The sequence below is a fragment of the Schistocerca nitens genome, chromosome 1 (assembly GCF_023898315.1).
Source record: "Schistocerca nitens isolate TAMUIC-IGC-003100 chromosome 1, iqSchNite1.1, whole genome shotgun sequence".
NCBI classification, from domain to species: Eukaryota; Metazoa; Arthropoda; class Insecta; order Orthoptera; family Acrididae; genus Schistocerca; species Schistocerca nitens.
The window spans coordinates 713,916,895-713,943,983 of record NC_064614.1 but is presented as its reverse complement, the minus strand read 5'-3'; the positions used below and the strand labels follow the sequence as shown (position 1 = coordinate 713,943,983).

General features: G+C 38.4%; 1 protein-coding gene across 3 annotated transcripts in view; it reads left to right on the top strand.

Annotated features, from left to right (window-relative positions):
• The window catches only part of LOC126259901 (protein-L-isoaspartate O-methyltransferase domain-containing protein 1-like), a 50,828-nt gene extending 33,724 nt beyond the window's left edge, over positions 1 to 17,104 (top strand). For all 3 annotated transcript variants that reach the window (XM_049957004.1, XM_049956996.1, XM_049956987.1), the window contains 2 exons: positions 8,866 to 9,019; positions 14,570 to 17,104. In XM_049957004.1, the coding sequence (XP_049812961.1) occupies positions 8,866 to 9,019; positions 14,570 to 15,108 (693 nt within the window). In that variant the 3' untranslated portion in view covers positions 15,109 to 17,104. The remainder of the gene's footprint in view (positions 1 to 8,865; positions 9,020 to 14,569) is intronic.
• The last annotated feature ends 9,985 nt before the right edge of the window (positions 17,105 to 27,089 follow it).

Genomic DNA, 27,089 nt, shown 5'->3' with positions numbered 1-27,089 from the left:
ATCAGAAATGGGTGTCCAAAGCACATGCTTGACTCTCGCCATCTGTGTAGTGTTAATTTATGGGAGTCCTTTAACTTTTGTTTGTGTTCCTTTATTTAGACTTCCCTCCTTCCTCACCGTTTCTGTTTCCATTCTCAATTATAATTTACTTGTGTTCCTCTGCAAAGTTAAACTCCTTTCCTTTTATAATTTTGTTTATCTTTCTCATGTTTGCCACTTCTTTTTCTGAATTTAATTTCCATTTCTGCTTTATTGTCCCTTTAGGCTTAATGCTCGTCTTTGACTTTCTGGCTATCAGTTTATTACTTGTTTTGGAATATGAATGTTACCTATTAAAGTCTGAATCTTTTCTATATACTCTGTCTCACCTGGTTCATAGTTTGAGCTAAAACACCTATATGCTTATCTTTTCCATTTGGCACTTAGCATATTTCTCATAAGGATGGGATTCTAAAAATTCTGAAGTTAGGTATCACTCACGTTTCAAATGTGTATATGTCAGCTTCAACCCAATTGCTCCTCTAAAGACAGCTGGGGAGTACACTCTCCTCTTCCGTCACAAATATGAGTTTGTTTGTTTATTTATATATCATACCCACTTTATTGAATCTTATAAGTGCTGCACTACTGTCATGTACATCATCAAATTTGTTATGTATTTATACAAGATATTTGGAATAAATATTGTGTATGTAATACAGATTGACAGACATTCTGGATAAAATGTATGTGAATTTAAACTAATATAAATGTGTGTAAACAGTTACATTACACATGCATACTTCATAAACAGAAAGTAATACAGAATGTATTTTTATGGGTTTTGTATGCTTTTCAGTAGTAGAAATTAAAAAAAAAAAGTTCTATGTCTATGGTAGAATGTGAAAATAAAGCTTTAGTGTTTGGTGCTAAGTGATAAATATCGGCATTTATTGTAATGAGTAGTTTTGTAATGAGTAGTTTTCAATGACTTACAAAGAATTCTGCTTGAGACTAAGACATTTGGTAAGATACCTTGCTACCTAAATATTCTTGCTCTCTCCTTTAATACTGTCATTCATAATTAATTTACTGTGTCAGACCTGGAACTTCTGTTTCCCATACTTTTATTTGAAGGATGAGAACCAAACCAGATGAATTGATAAATAATGGTGGTTTAAATAATACTTTCAAGTAATCTGTATTATTTGAATCTCTGCATCCATAATTTTGTAAAGTTTACTGACTGTGGACAAATTTTATACAAATGTCGAGCACAAGAGAGAGAATGTATGGATGATACATTATGTCGTGAGTTTTTTTTTTTAGAAATAACATTTGAATGTTGTTTCTTTGTGAGAATGTCATGTTATGCTTTGTGTAAGGAGGAGAAAAGCCTACTAACATGTGTTCTGATTCAACAGAAGGGAGATAATTGCCTATTGGGTTTGCATTGTTTCACAGTATTGCTACCCACAATGTTTGGGATCCACTAAATTTCATGCAGATATGGAATGGATGGGTTCATTAGGACAATACTCAGCCCTATGCAAAAGCTTGATGATCCTGCAAGACCAATGCCCAAGAGAACAGAGTTATTGTTTGCTCAGCCATACAATGTTGCTCATCAAGCACCTTCAGTAAGGAAGTGGGCTTGGTTGCAGCAAGAAAAGTATCCAAATGGACAGTGTAACAACACCTGGAGTACCACAGGCAAATGTAGTTTGGATTTTCCTTGTTATGGCAGCAGAGAGGCCCATGGACACTGATGTGCCCATCAACAGCAGTGGATAGAGAAGTGGCTCTCTCTCGTATCCTCAGGCAAATCTCAGTTTTGTTTACGGACATATCTTTGTGTGGCAGCTTTAAGGATAATGAACATTGCCATATCACATTTTTATTTATCATATTGCCATGATGATATGGGATGATCACCTCTGGTAATTTTTGACAGCAGCTGTTACGTGTGGTGGCAGTGTCCTACCTTTGAGGCCTCTGTGACATTATCTTTTAGCAAGATAGTGCCATGGTGAGCACATTGTCCAGATGTCTGATCTGTTGAAAACATCTGGTCACTTCAAACAGTGTGGGATAATGTACCTGTACATACCAGGCAAACTCAATTCACCTCTCTGCCTACCTGGATTAGAGCTGTTTCACCAGGGGTGGCAACTGTGTGTACTAAATTTTGCCCCCTGAATGCTGCAGATCATCTACAAATTTGTTTATTCTTCATACTATACTGATATGCAAAATATGTAAAATTTCATTACTTGCTATCCATTCTGGTGTTGATATTTTGATGTCCAACAATGGACAAGAGCAACAGTTTGAGGAATGAAAAGAGGCTGAAACAAGAACCATACATTGTTGTGTGTTGGGACAAAGATCCACACAAATGTTATCTTAGTTTGTACAGACCATTGAATCAAGGTATAAAATCTGTACAAAAACTGTGATGTTCAGATGAACAACTCTAATTTATTGCAAATCATATCCAAAAGGGGGTGAAAGGTTGAATAAGGAGAACTGCTGTACGTAGCGTAAGTGATTTCACTTCTCTTCCCTCACAATGGAAGAAGCGAAGAGAAATATTGGCTGGTTTTTTCTTATTTATTTATTTTTATGAGAGATGATGGGAAGGACTCTTTAAAAATGCAGTGATAGTTATATTGAACAACACAGATCTGGCAGACACTGGCTACATAACACACTGTCAGAGAGTTAAAATGATCGTACAAGGCTACAAATGAATTATTTCTTTGTCGAATCGCACTGCTGTTAGACAGGAGTCATCTGAAAGGTATCGTGATTCAAGCTTGCACGTATCAGTAATGTATGACAACTATGTAGTACAATCATAAGAGGTAGATTGCAAGGCAGCTTTGCTTCCAAATTACAGGCAAATATTCTTAGAGTACAGTACAGTGTGTATCAAAAAAGTGTCATCTGACTTGGCACTTCTATATTTCTGAAACTAATAAACATATACAATGAATTTTGTTTTTTTATGGATGTGAAACTCCAAAAGTTTTTCATAGGTGTTCAGTATGCCCCACTTGAGATGCACAGCACAGTTCAATGTGGTATTCAAATTGTTCCCACACTGCAGCAAGCATGTCTTGAGTTACAGCTTCCACAGCTTTGTTATGTGATGTCTCAGTTCATTCAATATTGTTGGTAATGGAGGCACATAAACAGAGCCTTTTATAAACCCCCAGAAGAAATAATTACATATAGTCAGATCCGGTGACTTCGGAGGCCAGTAATGTACGGCTGAATCATTTGGTCCAGTGCGACCGATCCATCTCTCAGTAATTCTTTGATTTAAAAATTCCCGCACTTCCAGATGCCAGTGTGGCGGTGCAACCATCCTGTCGGTAAATTGAAGTCATTGGATTCACGCTCCAACTGTGGGGAAAGAAAGTTCTTAAGCATATCGAGATATGTGCTTCATGTAACAATGTTCTTGGGAAAGAAAAATGGGCCGTACACATTTTCCTGTGAAACTGCACAAAACAGATTAAATTTTGGAGAGTCCCTCTAATGTTGAACAGCTTCACGTGGTTGTCACGTACCCCTTTTCTCGCACTGACATTTCAGCTTTCTATTTAAATGGAATGTTGTTTCTATTTAAATGGAATGTTGCCTAATTACTAAACACAAAGCGTGGAAGAAAACTGTCATCCCCCATCTTGCCAATAACAAAATTACGTAACACCAAATGTTGTTTTCGTGAAGAGCTTGCAGTATAGCTGAATTTTGTATGTAAACGTCGCCACAACACGTACCAGATGGATATCAGGGACATGTTGAGCTGCACGGTGAATGGATTTCTGCTGTCTCCATGTGAAACTATGGCAGATGCGTTCAGCATCTGTGTCAATCAGTGATGGCCCAGCAATTTGCCTTGACACAAACAACATGTTTCTTGAAATCGTTCATGCCATCGTCTAATGCTGTGTGCTGTAGGAGGAGCCACACCATACCTAGTATGAAAGCCATGCTGAACAGTTTACTGATCCACACTGTGCAAAACGTAGAACACAAAATGCTTCCTGTTGTCCTGACACCATTTCTAGTAGAACTGAAGTGGTCACACACTGCTGCTACTTAGCGGGAACCATGTAAAACTTGAGCGTTTGCTCTTTCCAACAGTGTGTTGTTCATGCACATATCTCAAAATAATAGTTATGATTTTTTTTTTAATCGGTGATTCTTTTCGATACATCCTTTATATAGGAAATTTTAGATTGAAAAAAATATGTCATAAATGTTTTGCATTCAATTTTATAAGTAGGAGGAGAAGGAGAAGCTGTTGACATAATATGAAGTGATAGGCATTTACAAAGAAGAGACCTGGCTTCAAAGAAGCACAGTGAAGGAAAAATGCAAGCAAATCACAATTTAAGCGTTTTGCCAGTAAATTCCAATCTATTAGCTGTGTTGAACACTCAAAGGGACCTGTTGATCCACCTGAGCAAATGACAGTGTATAATTTGACCACATACTAAATCAAGACAGCAGTTACAGCATTTGTTACATGTGGGATGACTTACAGACAGTAAAACATGGCCAGTGGCAATTGATGAAATGTGTGGATCAGTAAAAGATCTCTAACTTTGTTTCCATGTGTATTCTGCTGTGCAAGAACCATCCAGACTTAGTCTACTTATCATACATTATTTGAAGTAGCACAGAAATGGAGTAAAACTTCATCCATTGCAGGAGAAAGAGGAAAAGTATGTGCTAGTATACCATCCTGAAATATGGACACAAATCGTCTGAGGTTTCATGAAGAATATTCATTCTTTCATTATCACCATTGTTTTGTGTGGCAGTTTTCACAACTTTAAATGTGACAAGAAAGATGTCCACAAAATTCAGTGCACTGTGTTTGTTCAATCCACTGTATTCTCGACCTTTGGTACATGTTTGCTCCCACCTTCATATTACAACTCCAAAATTTAAAGATTTTTTGAAATTTGTGAGAAACAGATGCTTCCGAGGGAATTCCATGAACGTTATGCGATTCGTTGAGTGATGAAACTGTGAGTAATGCATTGCCTAAACGAAACTGTAAATAGTACTCTTATGCAAATGAAAGGGTTGCACAAATTTTTTGGTGAGAGTTTGATTGTTGACTAAATCATTTGTTTGTTGTATCCCTTAATTTTTCACACTGTAAAAGTTATTTTTGAAGCAATAAAATTTGAAATTAGCAGCTAGTATGTGTTATTAATTTTTAGTGCCTATGTGAAAATCCAATGACTATTCTTCATGCAATAATAAAGCATCTTCGAAACCCCACAAAGTGAGCAAATAGCTTTATGAATCTCGTAACTTAGTATTTGTAGTTTCCTAACAATAAGTCAGCTGTAAAACAATTCCTTGAACTCCCATTGTTGATATCTATTGTGCTGTGAGCAATTGCCATATGTGTTTCAAAACTAGTGAAATGCACATCCATTTTTTGACATAAATGGGATGATATGATACTGTTGTGTGGACCAAAATTAATACTAAATCTTGTTACATTTTGTCATTAGCAATGATTGGGTTTTTATTTCCCATTGTTACCACAGTGAATAGATGATGAGGGGATAGGATGCACCTACCAAATGCACAAAATAACTTGGCACCTTTTGGGGATGCTGGAAATGTATAGTACATTTGATACTATGGGGAGGGGAGAGGTGTGGGGGAAAAAAGTCTTTGCCCTCTCCTCACAGGGCATGCAGCACACAACAATTATATATAGCTACAGCATACTGCATCTGTATTACTAAATGGCTATCCCAGAACTCATGGCACTGTACCCAGACCCATTTGCAGTTGCCTATTTAATGGCTTCTAGGGGCAACAAAAATTTTGTTTCCAATATCGTGTGCAGTTATTGACCAAATTTAAAAATTTGGCACGATCTTATGTTAAAAGTTTAACACAATAAGACAAGTATTGCAGTTATAAACTGTGTCTTTGTCTTGAGATAAAAAACTGGTAGCATGCAAATACCTTGACTATATTCATCCAGTATTTGAGAATGAGAAGACTTAGTGACTTCCAGTGAACTTCATATGTAATTTCAAAACTTTTTCTCATTGACACCACCACAAAATGATGAAAGGAAAAAAGTTTATTGCTTACTACATCCGCCATTCATTTAATAAAACTGCAGCACCAACATGACATTTTAATTTATTACATCTCCATGTAAACATTGCAAACCACTGTGAGGTGTATGGCAGTGTGTATGTCCCATTGTACCAGTTATTAGGATTTTTCCCATCCCAGTCACGTATGGAGCAGGAGAAGAATGACTGCTTTAATGCCTCCATGCGTGCTGTAAGTAATTCTGATCTTGTCATCACGATCCGTATGGGAATGATATGTAGGGAATTGTAGTATATTTCAAGAGTCATCTTTCAAAGCTGGTTCCCAAAACCTTGTAAGTAGTCTTTCTCAGAATATTTGTCTGTTTCAAGACTGTGCCAGTTCAGTTTTTTCAGCATCTCTGACACACTCCCAGGGGTCATACAAACCTGTGACCATTTCTGCTGCACTTCTCTGTATGCATTCAATATCTCCTGCATGTCCTAGCTGATGTGGGTCCCACAACCTTGAGCAGTATTCAAGGAGTGGCACATAAGTGATTTGTAAGCAGTCTCATTTGTAGACCGCTTACATTTCACCATTATTCTACCAAGAAATTGACGTCCACCACCTGCTTTGCCTATGACAGAGCCTATGTGATCGTTCTATTTCATATCGGTACAAAGTGTTACACCCAGGTACTTGTGTTAGTTGACAGATTTCAGCTGTGCCTCACTGATACTACCATCACAGGATACTACATTCTACTTTTTTTAAAAAAAATCTGGCTGAATATTCATGCAGCTTGTTTCAGACAGATCTTCATTATAGATAACTGCATCATCTGCAAAAAGTCAGAGGTTACTATTAATATTGTCCGCAAGTTCGTCAATATACAACATGAACAGCAAGAACCTCAACATACTTCTCTGGGGCAAACTCAAGTTTACCTCTACACATGTCAGTGATTCTCTATCCAAGATAACTTGCTGTGTCCTCCCTACCAGAAAACCCTCAATCCAGCCACAAGTTTTGCTTGATACTCCTTTGTGTCTTTGGCACAAATCTAAGAAGTCACAGCATAGCTTGTCACAGAATCTTCGATGTTTCTGCTTCAGTCCTTCCACTTGACTCATAATAAGGTGGTCATGGTCAGTCCTGGGGACAATGCTATAAATTGTGAGCTTTACTTCTTTACTACTAACTCTCTTATTCACAACATAGTTTGCAGGCAGTATTCATATATACCACTGAATGTACCTGCAGAATTATATCATTGTATGGCACATAACTCAGGAGGCATGAAGTCATAAACATTTAGATGGGTGAAAAATTAGCATTCATTTGAAATGACCTGCAGTAAAACTTCGTCACTCATGACATCTACATTTATTACTTGTTTACTACTAACTCTGTTGGCGACGTACTGTGCAGACAGTATCTACAGTGTGACAATTATTGAGCTATACAGAAAAAATGTAAATTAGTTACAAACTACAGTGTGCACACAATTTATTCAACATGTAAATGTCACTACAGATATTCGGATTTAGATTATGACATGTTCAATGCGCCTTCCATCATTGGCAATGATGGGGTGCAAACAAATAGCGAAATTCTGCATGACCCACTGTAGTGTTGGAACATCGATGCTGTTGATAACTTCCTGAATGGCTGTTTTCAGCTCAGCAATGGTTTTGGGGTTATTGCTGTACACCTTGTCTTTAATATAAACCCACAACAATGAGTTGCACGTGTTCAGATCCAGAGAGTATGGTGGCCAATCAAGGCCCATGCCAGAGGCCTCTGGGTACCTCGGAGCCAGAATGTGGTCCCCAGAGTGCTCCTCCAGGACATCAAACACTTGCCTGATTCAATGGGGTTGAAAACCATCTTGCATGAACCACATCTCATCTTAATCAGGGTCACTTTGATAAGAGGGATGAAATAGTCTACCAAAACCTGCATGTACCGTTTGTTAGTCACTGTGCCATCACGGAATATTGCACTGATTATTTCATGACTTGCCACTGCACACCACATAGTCACCTGTTGAGGGTGAAGAGGCTAATCAATCATGAAATGCAGATTCTCAGTCCCCCAAATGTGCCAATTCGGATTATTGACGAACCCATCCAAATGAAAAATGACTGACAAAAGCAAGGCACGTGTGCATGCACATACTAGTTCCTATCATGGCCCGCAATCAACAGTGCAGTTTGAATGTCTTAAAGCAAACTATTTAGAGGTTATGATTATTTTATTTCATGTAGTTCAATAATTGACACCCTCTACATGTATCAGAGAATTTACGTGCAAAATTATATCATTGTACTATTCTTAATTGAGGAGATATGACATCATAAACATTAAGCTAAACTAACTTTTGTTTGACACTTCACACAAATTACCCAGTTTCTATTCATCCAGTGCTTCATAATGAGAACACTTAGTGACTTGTAACGAATTTTAAACATTATTTCAAACCTTTGTTAAGCTTTTTCTCACTTACATGCTTAAAGCAAATATAATGCACAAATAATTTGTAATCAGACATTTGAAGTTGTTTTATACATGGGGGTTTGAATCCTTAAAGAACTGGATATTTGCTGGTTGTTTCCTAAGTTTAGAATGGGCAGTAGTAATTCGTACCAACCTGAAGTCGTCCAACTTACACCTATTCCTCTGCTCTCCTCTTTATTATAATCAGAATTGTATTTTATTTCTCAGTGTTGCCTGTATTGTAGTTATAAGGAATATGTTGGCCAAACAATTTTTTTGTGATGTTTGCAGGTCGGAGGCATACTAGTAATGCCATTGAATGAGCAGCTTCTCCAGATTTCTCGCACTTCAGACACAACTTGGGATGTGAAATCAGTACTTCCTGTGTCATTTGCATCACTTTTGGTACCTGATCAAAAAGGGTTCAACCACCAAGTAACTCTACGTAAGTAGAATTTTGTAGAGGGAGACATATTCTTGCAGTAATTAGGCAATATAGCTACGTAATTGTTTAAGCATTTCTGGTGCTGTTTCCTTTATGATTAGAAAATGGTGTATACCTCCAGTTTATTTTATATTCCTTTCTGTAAAAGATGTGAAGGTGTAGTGTAATGTCCCTGCAATCTTCTTTGATAATTTCTTCAATAAGTACACTGCTGGTTTCTTTTTCCCTGCAGCCACGCGTCCCCACTCCCTACTCATCATTAAAGGAACTCTTGAACCCATAAGGTTCCATCATTCTTCCACTTAATGGTATCCTGCATATCAGTTTTACTCTGAGGATGAATGTATTGTCATTTAGCTACATAATGCATAATAGATCCTATGATCACTTTGTTTCTGTGAAGCTGTGTCTATGACTACTTGTTATCATTCATATGGATTACATTTTTAAAAATTAATAACATTTTTCTTACTGGATGACAGTGCAGAAAATTACTAAAACTCTATGAATTAATATTTAAGTACAGTGCTGCTGTCCTCAGACTGAAAGTTTATCTTGTGCTTTACTATACTCATTTTTATTGGAGATAGTATGTGCTTGACTTTCTCTAACCTTTATCTAGCTCTTTCCCAGCTATTTGTGTCTCTTAATGCCTCATGCCTTTGTTTCTGCACATACGAGGTGCGACAATAAAGTAGTGAGACTGATTTTCTTTGCAAGATGTGGTAACCATTCAGGCTTGCGTAGGCACAATATCTTTGACCTTGGTCTGTAAGCTGCTTGTAGTCCAAGCTGCACATTGATGCAACTGCTCAGTTGTGAGTTGTGCTGTAATAAGTTAACACGTGTTTGTGTCTCTCGTCACGGAAATGGAACCGCATAGTATTGCGCAACGGTATGCCGTTTCTTTTTATGTTAAAATGGGTGAAAACGCAACAACAACTTACGGTAAGTTTCAGAAGGCTTTTGGAGAGGAGGTTATGTCAAGAGCTAAAGTTTTTCGTTGGCATAAAATGTTTAGTGAAGGCAGAATGAATGTTGAAGATGAAGACTGCAGTGGACGACCATCAACATCACGGACAGATGTCAACTTGGCCAGGGTGCGTGAACTCATATGATCTGATCGACGATTATCCGTGAAAATGATTGCAGAACTACTGAACATCAATTGAGAAACGGTTCATCTCATAACTGCAGATCTTGCTATGAAAGAGATTTGTACAAAAATGGACCCCAAAAATCTCACAGCACAACAGCGAGAAACACAGAACAATGTGGCAGCCAATCTGTTAGAATAAACAGAAATCAATCCAGAATTGTTGAGCCGTCTTATCACTGGTGATGAAAGTTGGTTTTTTTCAGTACGATCCAGAGACAAAACGCCAAAGTTCGCAATGGTGCTCAAAGGTATCACCCACACCAAAAAAAGCTTGCATGTCAAAGTTAAAAGTGACATGCATGCTTGTGTACTTCTTTGATTCCAAGGGAATTATTCGTAAAGAGTGGGTGCCTCCTGGAGAAACAGTTAACCAATATTACTACAAAGAAATTTTAGAAAGACTTTGTAAAAAAGTTCTTCATGTCCATACCAACATTGCTGATAATTGGATTCTGCTTCACGATAATGTGCCGTCCCATACTGCTCTGTCAGTACAACAATTTTTAACCTCAAAATAAATTTTAGTACTACCACAGCCACCTTATGCGCCAGATACCGCTCCGTGCAACTTTTTTCTGTTTCCAAGAGTCGAAACGGCAGTCAAGGGACACCGTTTTCAAACAACACAAGATGTCCAAAAAGCAGTGACGAGTGTCTTGGAGGATATTACAGAAGATGAGTTCCAAAAATGTTATCATCAATGGCAGAAGTGCTGGAAAAAGTGTGTGCAATCAGAAGGGGACTACTTTGAAGGAGACAACACTAAACTTGACTAAAATGGTAAGCAACATTTTTTTTCACATCAGTCTCATTAATTTGTTGCACCTCGTATGTGTGTGTTTTAGGAGGTGAGAAGTGGGATTAGGATGAATATTGTCTGGAATCCAAGCCTCTCTATTGCTGCAAGTCATCTCTGTTCTCAGAGTAGTGTTCCTCTTTAGTGAATGATGTATCCTCTAATCTCTCCTGTTAAAAGATTCCCACCCATTTACCATCTGGATTCTTACTCATCACTTTTGATGCCACTTCTCTGTACATCAATATCCGCCATGTCCGTGACCTTATTGCTGTCAAGCGTCACCTCTCCCAACCTTCTTTGATTCCCAACACACTCAGTCATTCTTTACACATTCAGTTAATTACATCGTTACACATAATGACTTCTCCTTTGAGGAGAAGACCTGTAAACAAATCCTCAGCAAGTCCAATGAGCACCCACACAGCACCCTCCTACGCTAATCTATTTATAGGTCTTCTGGAGGATATCTTCCTAGGTTTTCAAAATGCCAAAATCCTTGTTCAGTTCAGGTTTTGTTGATGATGTCTTAATGATCTCGATTCTGGGTTGTAGTACCCTATCCTGATTCTTCCACTGCTTCTCTCAAATTTTCGGCACATTGTCATGTTCATCCCAATGTACCACCTTTCTGTCTGTTGACGAGCATCTCTCTAATGGCTTCTTCATACTTATGCCTATCTCAAGCCCACCAACAATCAATAGCACATGCATTTTGACAGCAGCTATCTCTTCCACATTAGAAAATCACTCTCATACAGTCTGGCCACCCTTAGACAGTGCATCTTCAGTGAAAAGAATTCCATTCCTCAGTATACTGTAGATCTCATCAAGGCCATCATACAGACACTATCCCAAAAACAAAGTTCACAAATGGATTTGTCGTGCCACAGCCTGGCACACCCTACCATCCCCAAGAACTGACTGCAAAGCAGAACACACTCATCACTTTATATCATCCCAGACAACAACTGACCCAAATCCTCACTAAGACTTCAACTATCTGTTATCATATCTTACCCACATCTTTATCACCCCTCCTCGCAAGGTATTCCACCACCCACCCAACCCACACAATATCTTGGTCCATGCCAATGTCTCATCCTCTCCCAAACTCATGGCACTTCGTTAAAATGTCTGTGGAAGATCCAGGTACAAGACTTTTAACTGATTCACCACCAAACACATCCTACTTTGGTGCCATCACAGGCTTATCCTATTCCATGAGAGCCACCTGTGAAAACAGCCATTTCATATAACAGCCCTGCTGCAATTACTGCACAGCATTTCACCTGGCCATGAATCCCCAACCAACTGTCCACCTAAATGAATGTCCAATGCCAAAATATGGCAAAGAGCAGAGTTGACTGCCAGTGGCAGACGACACTTCTGAGCACAACATGCACGATTTTGATGGCTTCTTTACAATCCTTGCTATCTGGATTATTCCCCCAGTGCACAGCTTCAGAGAAACAAAGTGATCATAGGATCTATTATACATTCTGCAGTTGTCTGGCATACATTTGTCCTGAGAATAGATAGTTGTTATCCTTGCAACACAGCCTTTGTTCCCGTAATCCTTCTGGCGTCTACCTTTGCTAACCCCTTGCACCCTTACCCTCTTTCATCATTGTCTCTGCTTCCTCTGCTCTGTCATTATCTCCAAATATACTCCCACTCATCATTATCATTATACGCTGCACAAACTCGCCATTTCAGAAGCACATGTGTCACATTCCCATCCCATGCATCTGCTGCCCCCCCCCCCTCTCTTCTCTCTCTCTCTCTCTCTCTCTCTCTCTCTCTCTCTCTGCTGCATTCCTATCTTGTACACTTGCTGCCTCCGTCCAAGCCATCAGTAACCCTTCGACAACCCTCCATCCCACTCTCCTTAATTATTTTCATTGTGACAGAAATTTCCATAGCATATTTATCCTCATATTAGGTTTCCAAAGGATTATATTTCCAAGTTGTCAGTAGTGGCAATATAATGGCTTAGGTTAGCTTTCATAGAATCCCTGTAGCCATGTCACTAATTTGCCCATAGAATTTGTTGTCCCATTTAGTAAGTTCATGTGAGACAATGTTTATCTAGATCTACCGTATCCATTGCGTAAATACTCTCCAACTCTGACATCACCTCATTAAGAGGAACCACTGTCTGCAAGACATGGTAGTGTACACCATTTCTTGCAGACAGTGGATGGGGAAGCAGGTGGGGCATAGAGGAGGGGTATAGTTTTCTGTTTTTGTTTCCTGTGCAAGATGTGGTCAAACTCCATATAATCGTCTCTGTTGTTCATTACTTCCCACACCGTGTCTTCCTACATATTCCCATTTTTGTGTATTCATTAAGTTATTTTGTTTTGTTGAAGTTGTCTTTGTATTCCATATAGACTGTAGTTTCAATAGTTAAGGCTTTCTTTTAACTGGTACTTGTATTACTATCCATGTTTAACACCCCTTGTAGCCGTCTCATCAAATATTGTTCGTGTCTAGTACTAATTTTATTTTATTTTATTAGTTTTGTTTATTAATATAAACTGTTATGTAGATGTGTTACTTCTCTTCCAATGTTGTTTGCAAACATTGTGATAATACTCAGTAAATGTCGGAAGATGGCCTTGTAAGCCAAAAACAGGTTAACACAATAAAAGTAATGTTGTTGAACAAAAGCAAACTGTGCTTCTCATTTATTATAATGTTGTTCTACCAAGAACCGATGGAAGATTCTGTTAACATAATTGTGTCAACATATATATCTTCTTAAAAGGCAGTAGGGATTAATTTACCAACTTGATGAGCTCTCTGTGTTAGCAATCAGATGAATGTGGTAGAGGTTTCATGAAGTGTCCAATACAAATTATTATGGTGCAAATTAGTTTTTGTACATGATTAATTATCTGTATTTTCTGTAGTTCATATTTTTGGCTACTCCAAGCTAATCCAACTCTGTTTTAACTGCAACTTTCAGAACAAAGACCAGATTTTAAGTCACTCACACACACACACACATCCAAAATCTCATCAGGTAATGAATTGTGTGCCAGTCTAGCTATAATTTGACAATAGGAAAGTCTTGGACAAGTTGACACAAGAACAAAATTTTAATCATTTTCATAATTTCAGCCATAACTGTACAATATTTCAACATTTATGGAGAACACGAGTGCTTTATGTAGTTTTTAAGTACATTTGAAATTGGCCGAAAATATGATCCATTATTTTGATTCCTTCTTGCTTACTGTGAACCGTTTACTTGTTCTTACATTTTTTAATATGCATAATCAAATGCCACCTGTTGCCTTTGGTTTTACCTTGCACTAGGACGAAGCCATGTAAATTTGTCTTTTGTAGGAAAGCACACTGTAAGATAGTAAAACTTACGTGTGCTTCTGATGGAGACTACTGTTGTAGTATTCATAAATATATGAAATATCTCCCCAAAGCTTATATTTCTGTTCAGAATTAGCCAGCTCTCATATGCAGAAATATACTTATGAGTTCTAAAATATTTCTGTTTATCATTGGATATAGCAAGACATTTTAAAATCTAATTAGTGGCATACTTACAGTTGTGTTGTGTTTTGCACAGCTGATACAGCGCCACCAAGCTTGCAGGAAGCATGTCGAGTAGTATTACGACGGGAGCTACGCCGACTGGTGGAAGCAGAATTACCACCTCCACCACCACCAGCTCCTCGCCGTCCTCGATCGAGAGCCTCTGGTTTACGCAGGCATACATTTGGGCAGTTAATGCTTCCATTGCTTGATGGATCAGTAGAGGAACTGCGACCTGTGGCAGGTGTTGTGCGTCTGCCTGCTCCACCATCTGGTTTCAGGAGTGGGGGACGAGGTGGAAAACGCCGCAAATCTGACTCGGGCCTCGGAGATGAGGAGGACGCTGACATTGAAATTTCAGGTGATTCACCTTCAGGGGAAGAAATGGCATCTGGTTCTGACCTGTCTGATGCAGATGGAGATGACTCACCACCGCCCCCACGTCGCCGTACTCCAGCTACAGTACGAACTCCACCTGGTGCAGCTTATGCTGCAGGTATGCGTGCCAAGATCCTTCAGTTGCCACTCCCTCCTACTCTAAAGAGTTTTCTGAACCTGAACAGGGACTTCTAATAGAGTGAAAGTCCTCTTTTACATTGGTGAATTTCTTTTATTATGTGGAGATTGTTGTTTACATGCCCTTCTACACTGAAATAAGATCAATTTATAAATTATTTTGGTTTCCTTTGCTTTTCATTAATTTCTGAGGCTTTCGGTTGTTTTGTGTATAAATTAAAGGTATATGCCAAAATAAACGCAGTGGCCAATAACATGGTGCCTGAAATTTTACTTTCTGTTAGATTGAAACAAAGTACCAGTAAAATTTTCATTATTATGATTACACGAGGAGTATGTCATAGCCTTGATCTCATTGACAGATTTTATATAGTATACCTGGGTAGGAAGCAGTGACTCTCGTTACATATCCTGCCAAGCACTGTATGAATTTGCTCCAAAAGATGCTTACAGCTTACTCTAATAACACATGAGTGGAATTCCAGTCCTCTAATCAGATTCTGCCATGGAATTTGACTGTATCATAGTAGCTGTTATTTTATAGATGGAAAATTAAGATATTCTAGAGTTCTCAATACTCTGGTGTTTGTTTAATGTGTTTTTACCCCATTTCTTGTGAAGTTACCTTCAGTAGTAGCCATTTCTAAATGAGATAGTACAATGGTCATTAATATGCAGCTTATTTATAGCTAAGCCTATAGTTATCAATTCATTTGATAAGTTTGTTTCTTCTAGCTTCCAGTTTCATGTGCTCCTATTTACACTTGACTGGCCAGCTAAACTTTCATTTCTATGTGATATACTTCCCGGAAAAACATAGGGCTGCTGAAAAGTGTCCATATTTATTTTATCTGTAGGTTCTTCAGAAATTGTTACTTGTTGTTGTAAATCTCTGTATAGATGTAGGAAAAGAGTTACAGAAAACTATTCTGAGAAAGGGAGGAATAAAAGTGGAATTACATGTGTAACTGACAATACTGGAAATACAAGATACAGATCAGAAGAATTAACTTTAACACACATTCTGAGAGTGACAAGGGGGGCTTTGAAAAGGAACAAGGACCATGTCATGACAGTTATAATAGTAGAAAAATATCTTTTGCGCAGTCATTGTATTACATGTTGTGTGTGTGATTTTAGTACTTGATCACTTTTCTCTGGCTGCCTTCATATTCTGATCATTCTCAATCATTTTGTATTATTTTACATGGGAACTGCTGGTTTGTAAATGTAGCACATTATTACTTTCAGGCTTACAAGTGTTGTACAGGATTTACTTGTGGTGTAACTTAAAAATAAATTTGGTGTATTCCTGATTATTACTTGCTTGTTGATGTAAATACTTCATGTTTTGTCCTTTCTGTTGTACTGCTTTCTTATTGGAACAAATCAGTTACTTTTTTAGATTGTGATGTAAGCCACTACCAGCTGTATTAATTGAAGACTGTTGGTATTGTGTAAGTCCCATAAATCACTTGATTAAATTTCCCTGTATAAAACCAAAATAGACTCTGTTGTTCTTGGTAGTTCTGAAATATAGGAGGTACATAATGTGTAATTAAGTATCTTGCAAAAACATTGTGTGTGTTCCAGTGTAACATATTTTCATGAAATAACTATTTTTAGTTCTGTTACAGGCTTGCCCAATTTTGCCATATATGTACAAACCTATATGACAGACAGATATATAAACTTGGTCCAGAGTTACTGATTTCTCACACAGAAAAACCAATTTTGTTATAAAAGATGTTTCTGTACTCTCCCTATTAATAAAATTTTAATTATGTTGTACTTAATTGCTTATTATGATTCAATGGATTAACCTCCACCCATTGAAGAGTGCTAAGTTTTGAAAGTTCCTAAGTTGTAAAAATTCCTTATATGTATGTCTAACATGTCATCAACCTTGTTAAAAATCTAAATGATAAATTGTGGTCTATGAAATACGAATTGTGTATTTTAGTGTAAAATATCAGTTTTGTTTGGATATATTTTATATTTTGCTTATGAACTTGTATTTGTAGCAATGTTAATAAATATTTTAGACATCAAATGTGTGTTTCACTGTAATTACATGAAGAATATGGCACACATTTGTCAGAAATGGGTTACATGACATATGCCAGCATTTTTTTTTGTTTCCTCTGCCATAACGTATACATACATAATGGAAAAAAATTGCAACACCAAGAAGCAGTTGTGCATCATAAGCAAAAATTGATTGACGCATTTCTACATCTGGAAGATAATTTCTATTCAAGTTTTGTGCCAGTCTCATATGAGGTTGCAAATCAGATTTGCTTTAAATACACACTGTAATGTTCATGAGAATTAGTTATCTTTGAGATTGGACGTGGTGGCTTGATGTTAGTCAAGAATGCCTTTAAATGTAACAAAAACCCCATTGTCCACACATCACTGAGTTTGAACGAGGTCATGTAATAGGGCTAGCAGAAGCTGTTCCTTCTGTGCAATTACAGAAAGACTTGACTGGAATGTAGCCACTGTACATAACTACATAACTGCTGGCCGTAATGGTCAATAGAATGTTCGGTCGCAAGAAAACCAGGCTCTGGACAGCCAATGGCACTACTGAGAAGGAAGACCATAGTGTTTGGCATATGGCTCTGGTGTATCATACTGCATCTGCAGCCTAAATTTGAGCAGCAGTTGGTACCACAGTGACACAACAAACTGTAACAAATCAGTTCCTTCAAGGACAGCTCCAAGCCAGATGCGCTGTAGCACATATTCCCCTGACCCCAAATTATCGCCATTCCGACTTAAATGGTGTGAAGCTGAGGAGGGCAGGGTGGAGATCTGCTATGTTTTCTGATGAAAGCTGGTTGTGTCTCGGTGCCAGTGGAGAGAGAGAGAGAGTGTGTGTGTGTGTGTGTGTGTGTGTGTTTTTTTTTTTTTTTTTTTTTTTAGGAGAAGGCCAGTCGAGAGCCTGCAACCAACCTGTCTGCATGCTAGACACTGGCCCTACACCCGCAGTTATGGTGTAGGGTGCGATTTTGTGTGACAGCAGAAGCACTCTTGTGGTAATCCCATGCACCCTGACTGTAAATTTTTACGTCAATCATGATTTTACCTGTTGTGCTGCCATTCATGAGCAGCAGTCCAGGGTGCATTTTCCTATAGGATAACAGTCAGCCAGATACAGCTGTTGTAACACAACACAATGTGCCAACATGTTGCCTTGGCATCCTTTAGCACCATATGTCTCCAATCGAGCACAAGTGGGACATTATCAGATGACAACTCCAGTGTCATTCACAAACAGCCTTCAACATCCCTGTGTTGACCGAACAAGAGCAACTGCCATGGAACTCCATCCCACAGACCGACATCCGGCACATGCACAACACAGTGCATGTATGTTTGTGTTCAACTGGCAGTTACACCAGTTATTAATGTACCAGCATTTCACATTTGCAATGGCTCGTCTCGTGCTTACATTAACATGTAATCTTGCAGTGTTAATAAGAAATATGCTACCTAGACAATACCAAAATTTTGTTATTCTACATTAATTATGTTTTAGCAGCATGGTTTTTTGTGTGTAAGGGTATTTTCCGTGCCTTCGTGATTTATTATGATAAGACAGGTTACTACCACCTTCTCTCCCCCCCCCCCCCCCTCTCTCTCTCTCTCTCTCTCTCTCTCTCTCTCTCTCTCATTCTCTTTCTCTGCTGGATCGAGCAAGAGCACTTGCCTCCTCCAAGACATGGCACATATCTCACCTTCAAATCCTAATTGGTCACATAGCTTAAATCTGCCAGAAAGTTTCAAATCGGTGCACAGTCCTCAACAGAGTGAAAATTCATTCGGGGGTTCTCTAGTCCTTGGGCAAGACATTTCTGTGCTATATCCTCTCTTCCAGGAGTGCTAGGTATGCAGGACAACTTGTAAGAAACCTCAAAAATAGGAGAAGATGTACTGGTAGAAGCAAAGCTGTGAGGGAGTGTCATGAGTTGCCTTGGATGGCTCAGTCATTGAGCCCTTGCCAGTGAAAGGCAAAAGTCATTTAGCTCAGTCCCGTCCAGCACACGATTTTGATGTGCCAAGCAGTGAAAAACAGCATACACTGCTGCAGAGTGAAAATTCATTCTGGAAATTATTGTATACTTAGCCAAATCCAAATCAAGATTATTATCAGCAATAATGTCTGTGCATATAAACATTTTGAAAGTTATTTTCCACTTTGTTTTTAAATGCTTGCTTTCTTCATAAAAGCTTGAAAGGAAAGATATATTGTTCTCCACATGGAAAGATATATTTAGCTTGCTGGGTTTCTCAGATATATCTCTCAGGTAGTACAATTTGAAGAGCAAACTTGCACTGTAAAATAAATTGACATATTTGTAAGTATTTGAGACGAAAATAGTGTTACTTCATTTTTTTAAATAATGAAAGCTGTGTAAGTGTGTCCCCTTGACAGCCATCACATTTCCGTTTGCAGTTAAAGTGTAGTGAAATTCGATTCCATTTTACCACATAAGTAAGCAAAGAGACAATTACTAATTGCATGACTTTTAATCATGATAAAATTAGACGCTTTTTGTAATGCAGTGCTAGGGTCTGCAGAAATTTTCTTAGCCAATAAAGCTTCCAGATGAATCCTACAACAATAAAAGTAATTGGATCTTTGCTTGCAGATAAATAAAACACAAAATCCTACTCTTTTTCTTGTTATCACTGCTGGGGCATATTCTTATCACATTTATTCCATTCCAAGCCCATTTAATTGCAAAATCATCCATATTTTGAAAAATATTTTACCCATAATGTGCTCCACCAACAACTAGCAAAATAATCTTTGTGCACACACTCAGCGATATGATTGCTGACTTACGCCAACAATTGTCAGGTTTTTAGCGTCACTTGGTTCATCCACCTGAACTGCATATTTCAATCTTTTACAATTCTTGCATTAAGTTGCTGACACTAGATGGTGCTCATTTCCAAAATGCATCTGTGTGCTGTATCATAATAGATTTTTTGTTAATTTGAGTTCAGATTTTTGGCACCTGTATAATTTCAATCAATCAATCTTTGTTTACAGTAGAAGGCACTTTAAGCATTGCAATCAAATAAGAGGCTTTATAGTATGCTTTTAATTGCTTCTTCCTGATCAGTGTGTGAGATGTCTTTTGGACTTTTCCGGTTTCACATAACCGTTTGAAAGACTTCTCAGGCTTATCGGAAGACAAATGTCTCTTAAATTCTGTAATTTTCAGGCTAATAGTTCGTTACAAATCAAGCTTACAGGTCTATCTTCAGTATTTGTAAAAATAAAAACAGATCCATATTGCAGAAATACTCCATAGTATTTCTGCATTTTTACTTGCAAAGATACTCCACATACCTGTTACAACTGGATAGTCCCAGTTCTGCAGGATCTATAGCTTCAGCATCCTACCTTGTCTTGATGTTTGACAGATTTAACCACTTACCTATTGCTAAGATACTTTAGATTATTTCTGATTCTGACAATAATAGAACCCAAATCACTCACTTGTTTCTGGATTTGTATGCCTAAACCTGATAGAAACACAGTTGCTAACCATTTGCACGCAACTGCCATAAACTTCAGCACAAGTAGTCTTCAAGGGGGGCAAGTTTTTGAACCTGATGAGTTTCCCATACACAGACAACTAAATATTAGCTGAAATAAAGATAACAAGCTGGCCAAACACCACAACAAATTTGAATGTTTATCACTAATGGCAATTGTAACTGTCTGCAATAAAATAAGATTGCAAGCAGTGATCGGATGTTTCTTCATCTTTTACTCCCTTGACAAACAATTTAACATTATCAAGAGTTAAGGGTAAGATAAGTTTTTCCTGATAATTACACGACCCCCCCAAAAGTGTTCATGACCTGCAGTTTGAAAAGCCTTTAGTGTACCACCAACAGCCATTAATTTAAAGAAAATACAACACCAAAGCAAATATCAAAAATCATTTTTGCTAAAAGCCAGTCATACATTCTCATGGCAGTGATCTTAGCAGAGTACTAAAGCCTTGTTTAGAGTTGTTAGGACCATCCTTGAACTGTGATTGTAACCAGATAACAACTCAGGCATATTGCCTGACAGACAAAAGCAAGCCGAAATGACACCCATCTATAAACTATGGAAATAAGAAAACCATGTCCAATCACAGACCCAATTCTCTTATTCCATTGTTTTCAGAATTTTTTGAGAAAGTAAGTTTGAGAGCATAACTTGATAACTCTTTCAGTTAGTCTCTCGAATACAGAGAATGAGCTCAACTACCCTGTTGGAGTACTCATGGCCTTACCAAGATCTCTCCTTTTTATTGGCTATAAAATTCTTCTTATTGAGGTAACATGTTCAGATATTAATGGCATCCATGTATGGAGTTTTACCTTTGTAACAGGTCTTAACGTCGTAATGGAAAAGGAGAGGATAACAGTGACAAACTATGCCAGATGAATAAAATTAAACTCTGAAGAGAAGAACGCCGGCCGGAGTGGCCGAGCGGTTCTAGTAACTACAGTCCGGAACCGCGCAACCACTACGGTCGCAGGTTCGAATCCTGCCTTGGGCATGGATGCGTGTGATGTCCTTAGGTTAGTTAGGTTTAAGTAGTTCTAAGTTCTAGGTGACTGATGACCTCAGAAGTTAAGTCCCATAGTGCTCAGAGCCATTTTTGAAGAGAAGAACATGAAGTCTAGAGTCGTGGAACATTCCATACTTCTTTTCAACTTGGGTAAGCATACTTCCAATGATTTTTAAAGAGTGTTAAAACAAACTGTAATGTTTGGTAATGATAAATGCATACTAGTAAGTAGTCCTCACTCAAACATGACTGGCAGAGGCCCTACACCTGATTCCTGACAATCTCTCTTAATCTCATAGTTTCTTGTATTTTGCTATTCAAAATGAGTAAAAATGGCTTGCAGGTACCAGAAAGGGACATTAATGGTCGTACACTAAATGAGACACTGCTTAAAACTGCTTGGAACCCACTTGAGTAACAGGGTAAAATGTAGCTCACACAGAGATAAACTAAAAATTAGATCACTTCGTATGGTTAGCAGTTTGCAGTATTTACACTTGTGTTGCCTTAAATATAGTGTGCCTGAGCATGGTGGCACAGTGTCTATCTCACTGGACTTGCATTTGGGAGGACAGTAGTTCAGATCTCATTCCAGCCATCCAGTTTCAGGTTTTCTGTGGTCTTCATAAGTCACTTAAAGCAAATTTCAGAATGGTTCCTTTGAAAAGGACATGGCCAGTTCCCTTCCTTCCCTTTCCTGCCTTAATCAGAGGTTGTACTCCATCTCTAATATCCTCATCATAAACAGGATGCTAAACTGTACTCTTCATTTGTCCTCTGAGCACAATGTGTTAGCTGATTCTGCTTATTTTCACTCCTTGCTGTTTCTTGAAACTATGTTTTGGGAGTGCCACAAAAATGTTGAAAGCTTTTAGTCAACAAAAGTAGTTAGTAACATTATTGTGTATAGTATGAGGGGCGTTCAATAAGTAATGCAACACATTTTTTTCTGAAAGCAGGTTGATTTTATTCAGGATTCCAATGTTGTTGTTGTTGTGGTCTTCAGTCCTGAGACTGGTTTGATGCAGCTCTCCATGCTACTCTATCCTGTGCAAGCTTCTTCATCTCCCAGTACCTACTGCAACCTACATCCTTCTGAATCTGCTTAGTGTATTGATCTCGTGGTCTCCCTCTACGATTTTTACCCTCCACGCTGCCCTCCAAAGCTAAATTTGTGATCCCTTGATGCCTCAAAACATGTCCTACCAACCGATCCCTTCTTCTGGTCAAGTTGTGCCACAAACTTCTCTTCTCCCCAATCCTATTCAATACCTCCTCATTAGTTACGCGATCTACCCACCTTATCTTCAGCATTCTTCTGTAGCACCACATTTCGAAAGCTTCTATTCTCTTCTTGTCCAAACTGGTTATCGTCCATGTTTCACTTCCGTACATGGCTACACTCCATACAAATACTTTCAGAAACGACTTCCTGACACTTAAATCTATACTCGATGTTAACAAATTTCTCTTCTTCAGAAACAATTTCCTTGCCATTGCCAGTCTACATTTTATATCTTCTCTACTTCGACCATCATCAGTTATTTTACTCCCTAAGTAGCAAAACTCCTTTACTACTTTAAGTGTCTCATTTCCTAATCTAATCCCCTCAGCATCACCCGACTTAATTTGACTACATTCCATTATCCTCGTTTTGCTTTTGTTGATGTTCATCTTATATCCTCCTTTCAAGACACTGTCCATTCCGTTCAACTGCTCTTCCAAGTCCTTTGCTGTCTCTGACAGAATTACAATGTCATCGGCGAACCTCAAAGTTTTTACTTCTTCTCCTTGAATTTTAATACCTACTCCGAATTTTTCTTTTGTTTCCTTTACTGCTTGCTCAATATACAGATTGAATAACATCGGGGAGAGGCTACAACCCTGTCTCACTCCTTTCCCAACCACTGCTTCCCTTTCATGCCCCTCGACTCTTATAACTGCCATCTGGTTTCTGTACAAATTGTAAATAGCCCTTCGCTCCCTGTATTTTACCCCTGCCACCTTCAGAATTTGAAAGAGAGTATTCCAGTTAACGTTGTCAAAAGCTTTCTCCAAGTCTACAAATGCTAGAAACGTAGGTTTGCCTTTTCTTAATCTTTCTTCTAAGATAAGTCGTAAGGTCAGTACTGCCTCACGTGTTCCAACATTTCTACGGAATCCAAACTGATCTTCCCCGAGGTCCGCTTCTACCAGTTTTTCCATTCGTCTGTAAAGAATTCGCGTTAGTATTTTGCAGCTGTGACTTATTAAACTGATAGTTCGGTAATTTTCACATCTGTCAACACCTGCTTTCTTTGGGATTGGAATTATTATATTCTTCTTGAAGTCTGTGGGTATTTCGCCTGTCTCATACATCTTGCTTACCAGATGGTAGAGTTTTGCCATGACTGGCTCTCCCAAGGCCATCAGTAGTTCTAATGGAATGTTGTCTACTCCCGGGGCCTTGTTTCGACTCAGGTCTTTCAGTGCTCTGTCAAACTCTTCACGCAGTATCTCATCTCCCATTTCATCTTCATCTACATCCTCTTCCATTTCCATAATATTGTCCTCAAGTACATCGCCCTTGTATAAACCCTCTATATACTCCTTCCACCTTTCTGCCTTCCCTTCTTTGCTAAGAACTGGGTTGCCATCTGAGCTCTTGATATTCATACAAGTGGTTCTCTTCTCTCCAAAGGTCTCTTTAATTTTCCTGTAGGCAGTATCTATCTTACCCCTAGTGAGACAAGCCTCTACATCCTTACATTTGTCCTCTAGCCATCCCTGCTTAGCCATTTTGCACTTCCTGTCGATCTCATTTTTGAGACGTTTGTATTCCTTTTTGCCTGCTTCATTTACTGCATTTTTATATTTTCTCCTTTCATCAATTAAATTCAATATTTCTTCTGTTACCCAAGGATTTCTACTAGCCCTCGTCTTTTTACCTACTTGCTCTCTCAGTAACAAAACCCTAGTTTTCAACATAATCTCTGTTCAATGCAAAGTGTTACACCAACTTATTGGGAGGGCATGTATGCCTGCATGGCACCACCCTGTGGGTCGGCATTGGAGCTGCGACAATAATCTCCCCATCATCCACATACTGAGTGCATCCTTCATTAGGCCAAACAGATGGAAGTTGAAAGGTGTGAGATCCAGGCTGTAGGGTGGATGAGGAAGAACAGTTCAATGAAGTTTTCTGAGTTGCTTTCAGATGTGCAAACTTGTGTGAGGCCTTGCATTATCATGGAGGAGGAGAAGTTGTTTGCATTTTAGTGGTGATGCACATGCTGAAGTCATTTCTTCAATTTTGTGAGGGTAGCACAATACACTTCACAGTTTATTGTTGCATCATGAGGGAGGACATCAAACAGAATAATCACTTCAGTGTCGTAGAAGACCATCACTATGACTTTATCTGCTGAGGGTGTGGCTTTGGTCCTTTTTTTTTTTTTGGAGGAGAGGTGGTATGGCATGACGCAATGGATTGCTGCTGTGTTTCTAGTTTGAAGTGATGAATCCATGTTTCATCACCTGTGATGATGTTTGATAAAAATTAACATGATCATCCTTCTAAAATGCAAGCAGTTCTGCACAGGTAGTCTTTCGTTGCTCTTTGTGGTCTTCTGATAGGTGGCGAGGAACCTGCCAGGCATGCACATTTGAGTACCCCAACTGATGGTGTTGTGTGTCGGCACTACCAACAGAGATGTCCAGTTGAGCAGCAAGGTGTTTGATTGTGATCCATCAGTCACCTCAAATGAGAGTGTTGTCACGTTCTAACATTGCAGGAGTTACAGCTGTGTGCACCCAGCCAGCACACTTGAGATTAGGCAGGTTCGTGTGACTTCATTGCAGTAATGACAGACACCTTACACGATGACTCACCATGCTTTTGTTCAGTGCCAGGTTTCCATAGATATTCTGCAAGCATTTCTGAAGATCTGTGATTCTCTGGTATTCTGCTAAAAGAAACTTGATGATAACACTCTATTTGAAACGAACCATTACAGACATCACCTATTGGAACTATATGAAACTATAGAGGCTGAAGCAGAGATGTTCCATGGTGTTTCACAACAAATTCTGTATTTTTTTCAGCTGGAATTGGCCAAGAAAAAAATATGTGTTGCTTTACTTATTGAATGACCCTTGTAGATAATTGCATATCTGGCAGATTCCTCTTCAAATATCTGTAAAATTGTATTTCTTTTTTTGGCAATATTGAAAATCCAAGGATGAGAAGAACCCAATACTTCTTCAACTTTATTCAGATACTATTCCATCATAGATAATGATGTCATCTGCAAAAAGTCTGAGAGATTACTCTTAATATCATCTATCAGATCATTAATGTGCAAAATGAAAATTAAGGGACCCAACACACTTCGTGGGGGCATACCTGAACTTAATTCCACGTCTACAAATGACACTCCAGCCCAGATAAAGTTCTGGCAGCTCCCTACCAAAAAATCCTCAATGCAGTCGTATATTTCATTTGATACTCCATATAAAATGTACATACGTTAACAGGTGTTGGTGTGGTACAAAGTCAATAGCTTTTCAGAATTCAAGAAAAACGGCACCCCACCTGTTTGCCTTGATCAGTGACTTCAAGGATGTTAAGTGAACAGAGAGCATGCTGGATTATATATGCCTAACATTTCTGGAATCTGTACTAGTTGGCAGCAAGGAAATCATTTTGTTTGAGCTCTGAATATGTTCTAAGTCTGTGCAACTTAGGGATTGTAGTAATATTAGCTGGTAGCTGTGTGGGTCATATATGCTATCCCTCTCAAATACGGTTGTGACCTATGCTTTCTTTCAGCCACTGAGCAGTTTTCTGTTATAGGGACTATGATATACAGGTTGGTTGTAAATTGGTGTCCATAAATGAAGAGTTATGTTCCTTTTATCAAAAAATTACAAAAAGTCAATATGAACAAGGGTCCAAAAATCATTTTTTAGAGAGCTACAAAAGGAAATCACAAGTAACATTACCAATAAACCCATATAACTCCCTAACGAATGATTTTGGACCCATATTCATATGGATCTTTTCTAATGTTTTGGTATTGTGAAACATCCCTACATTTATGGACTTCAATTTACAAATGCCCTGTGTTATGCTTAAGAGGAGGACTAACTCAGCTGCAAATTCTGTATAGAATCTAACAGAGACTTCCGTCAGGCCCAAAACCTTGTTCAGTTTTAACCATTTCAGCTGTTTCTAGACACCACTGGCACTAATATTTATATTATTCATCTTAGCAATCTTAAGACTTACCTTAGAAGATAGATTAAGGAAAGGAAACCTACATTTCTAGCATTTGTAGATTTAAAGAAAGTTTTAGAAAATGTTGACTGGAATACTCTCTTTCAAAATCTGAAGCTGGCAGGAGTAAAATACAGGAAGCGAAAGGCTATTTACAATTTGTACAGAAACCAGATGGCAGTTATAAG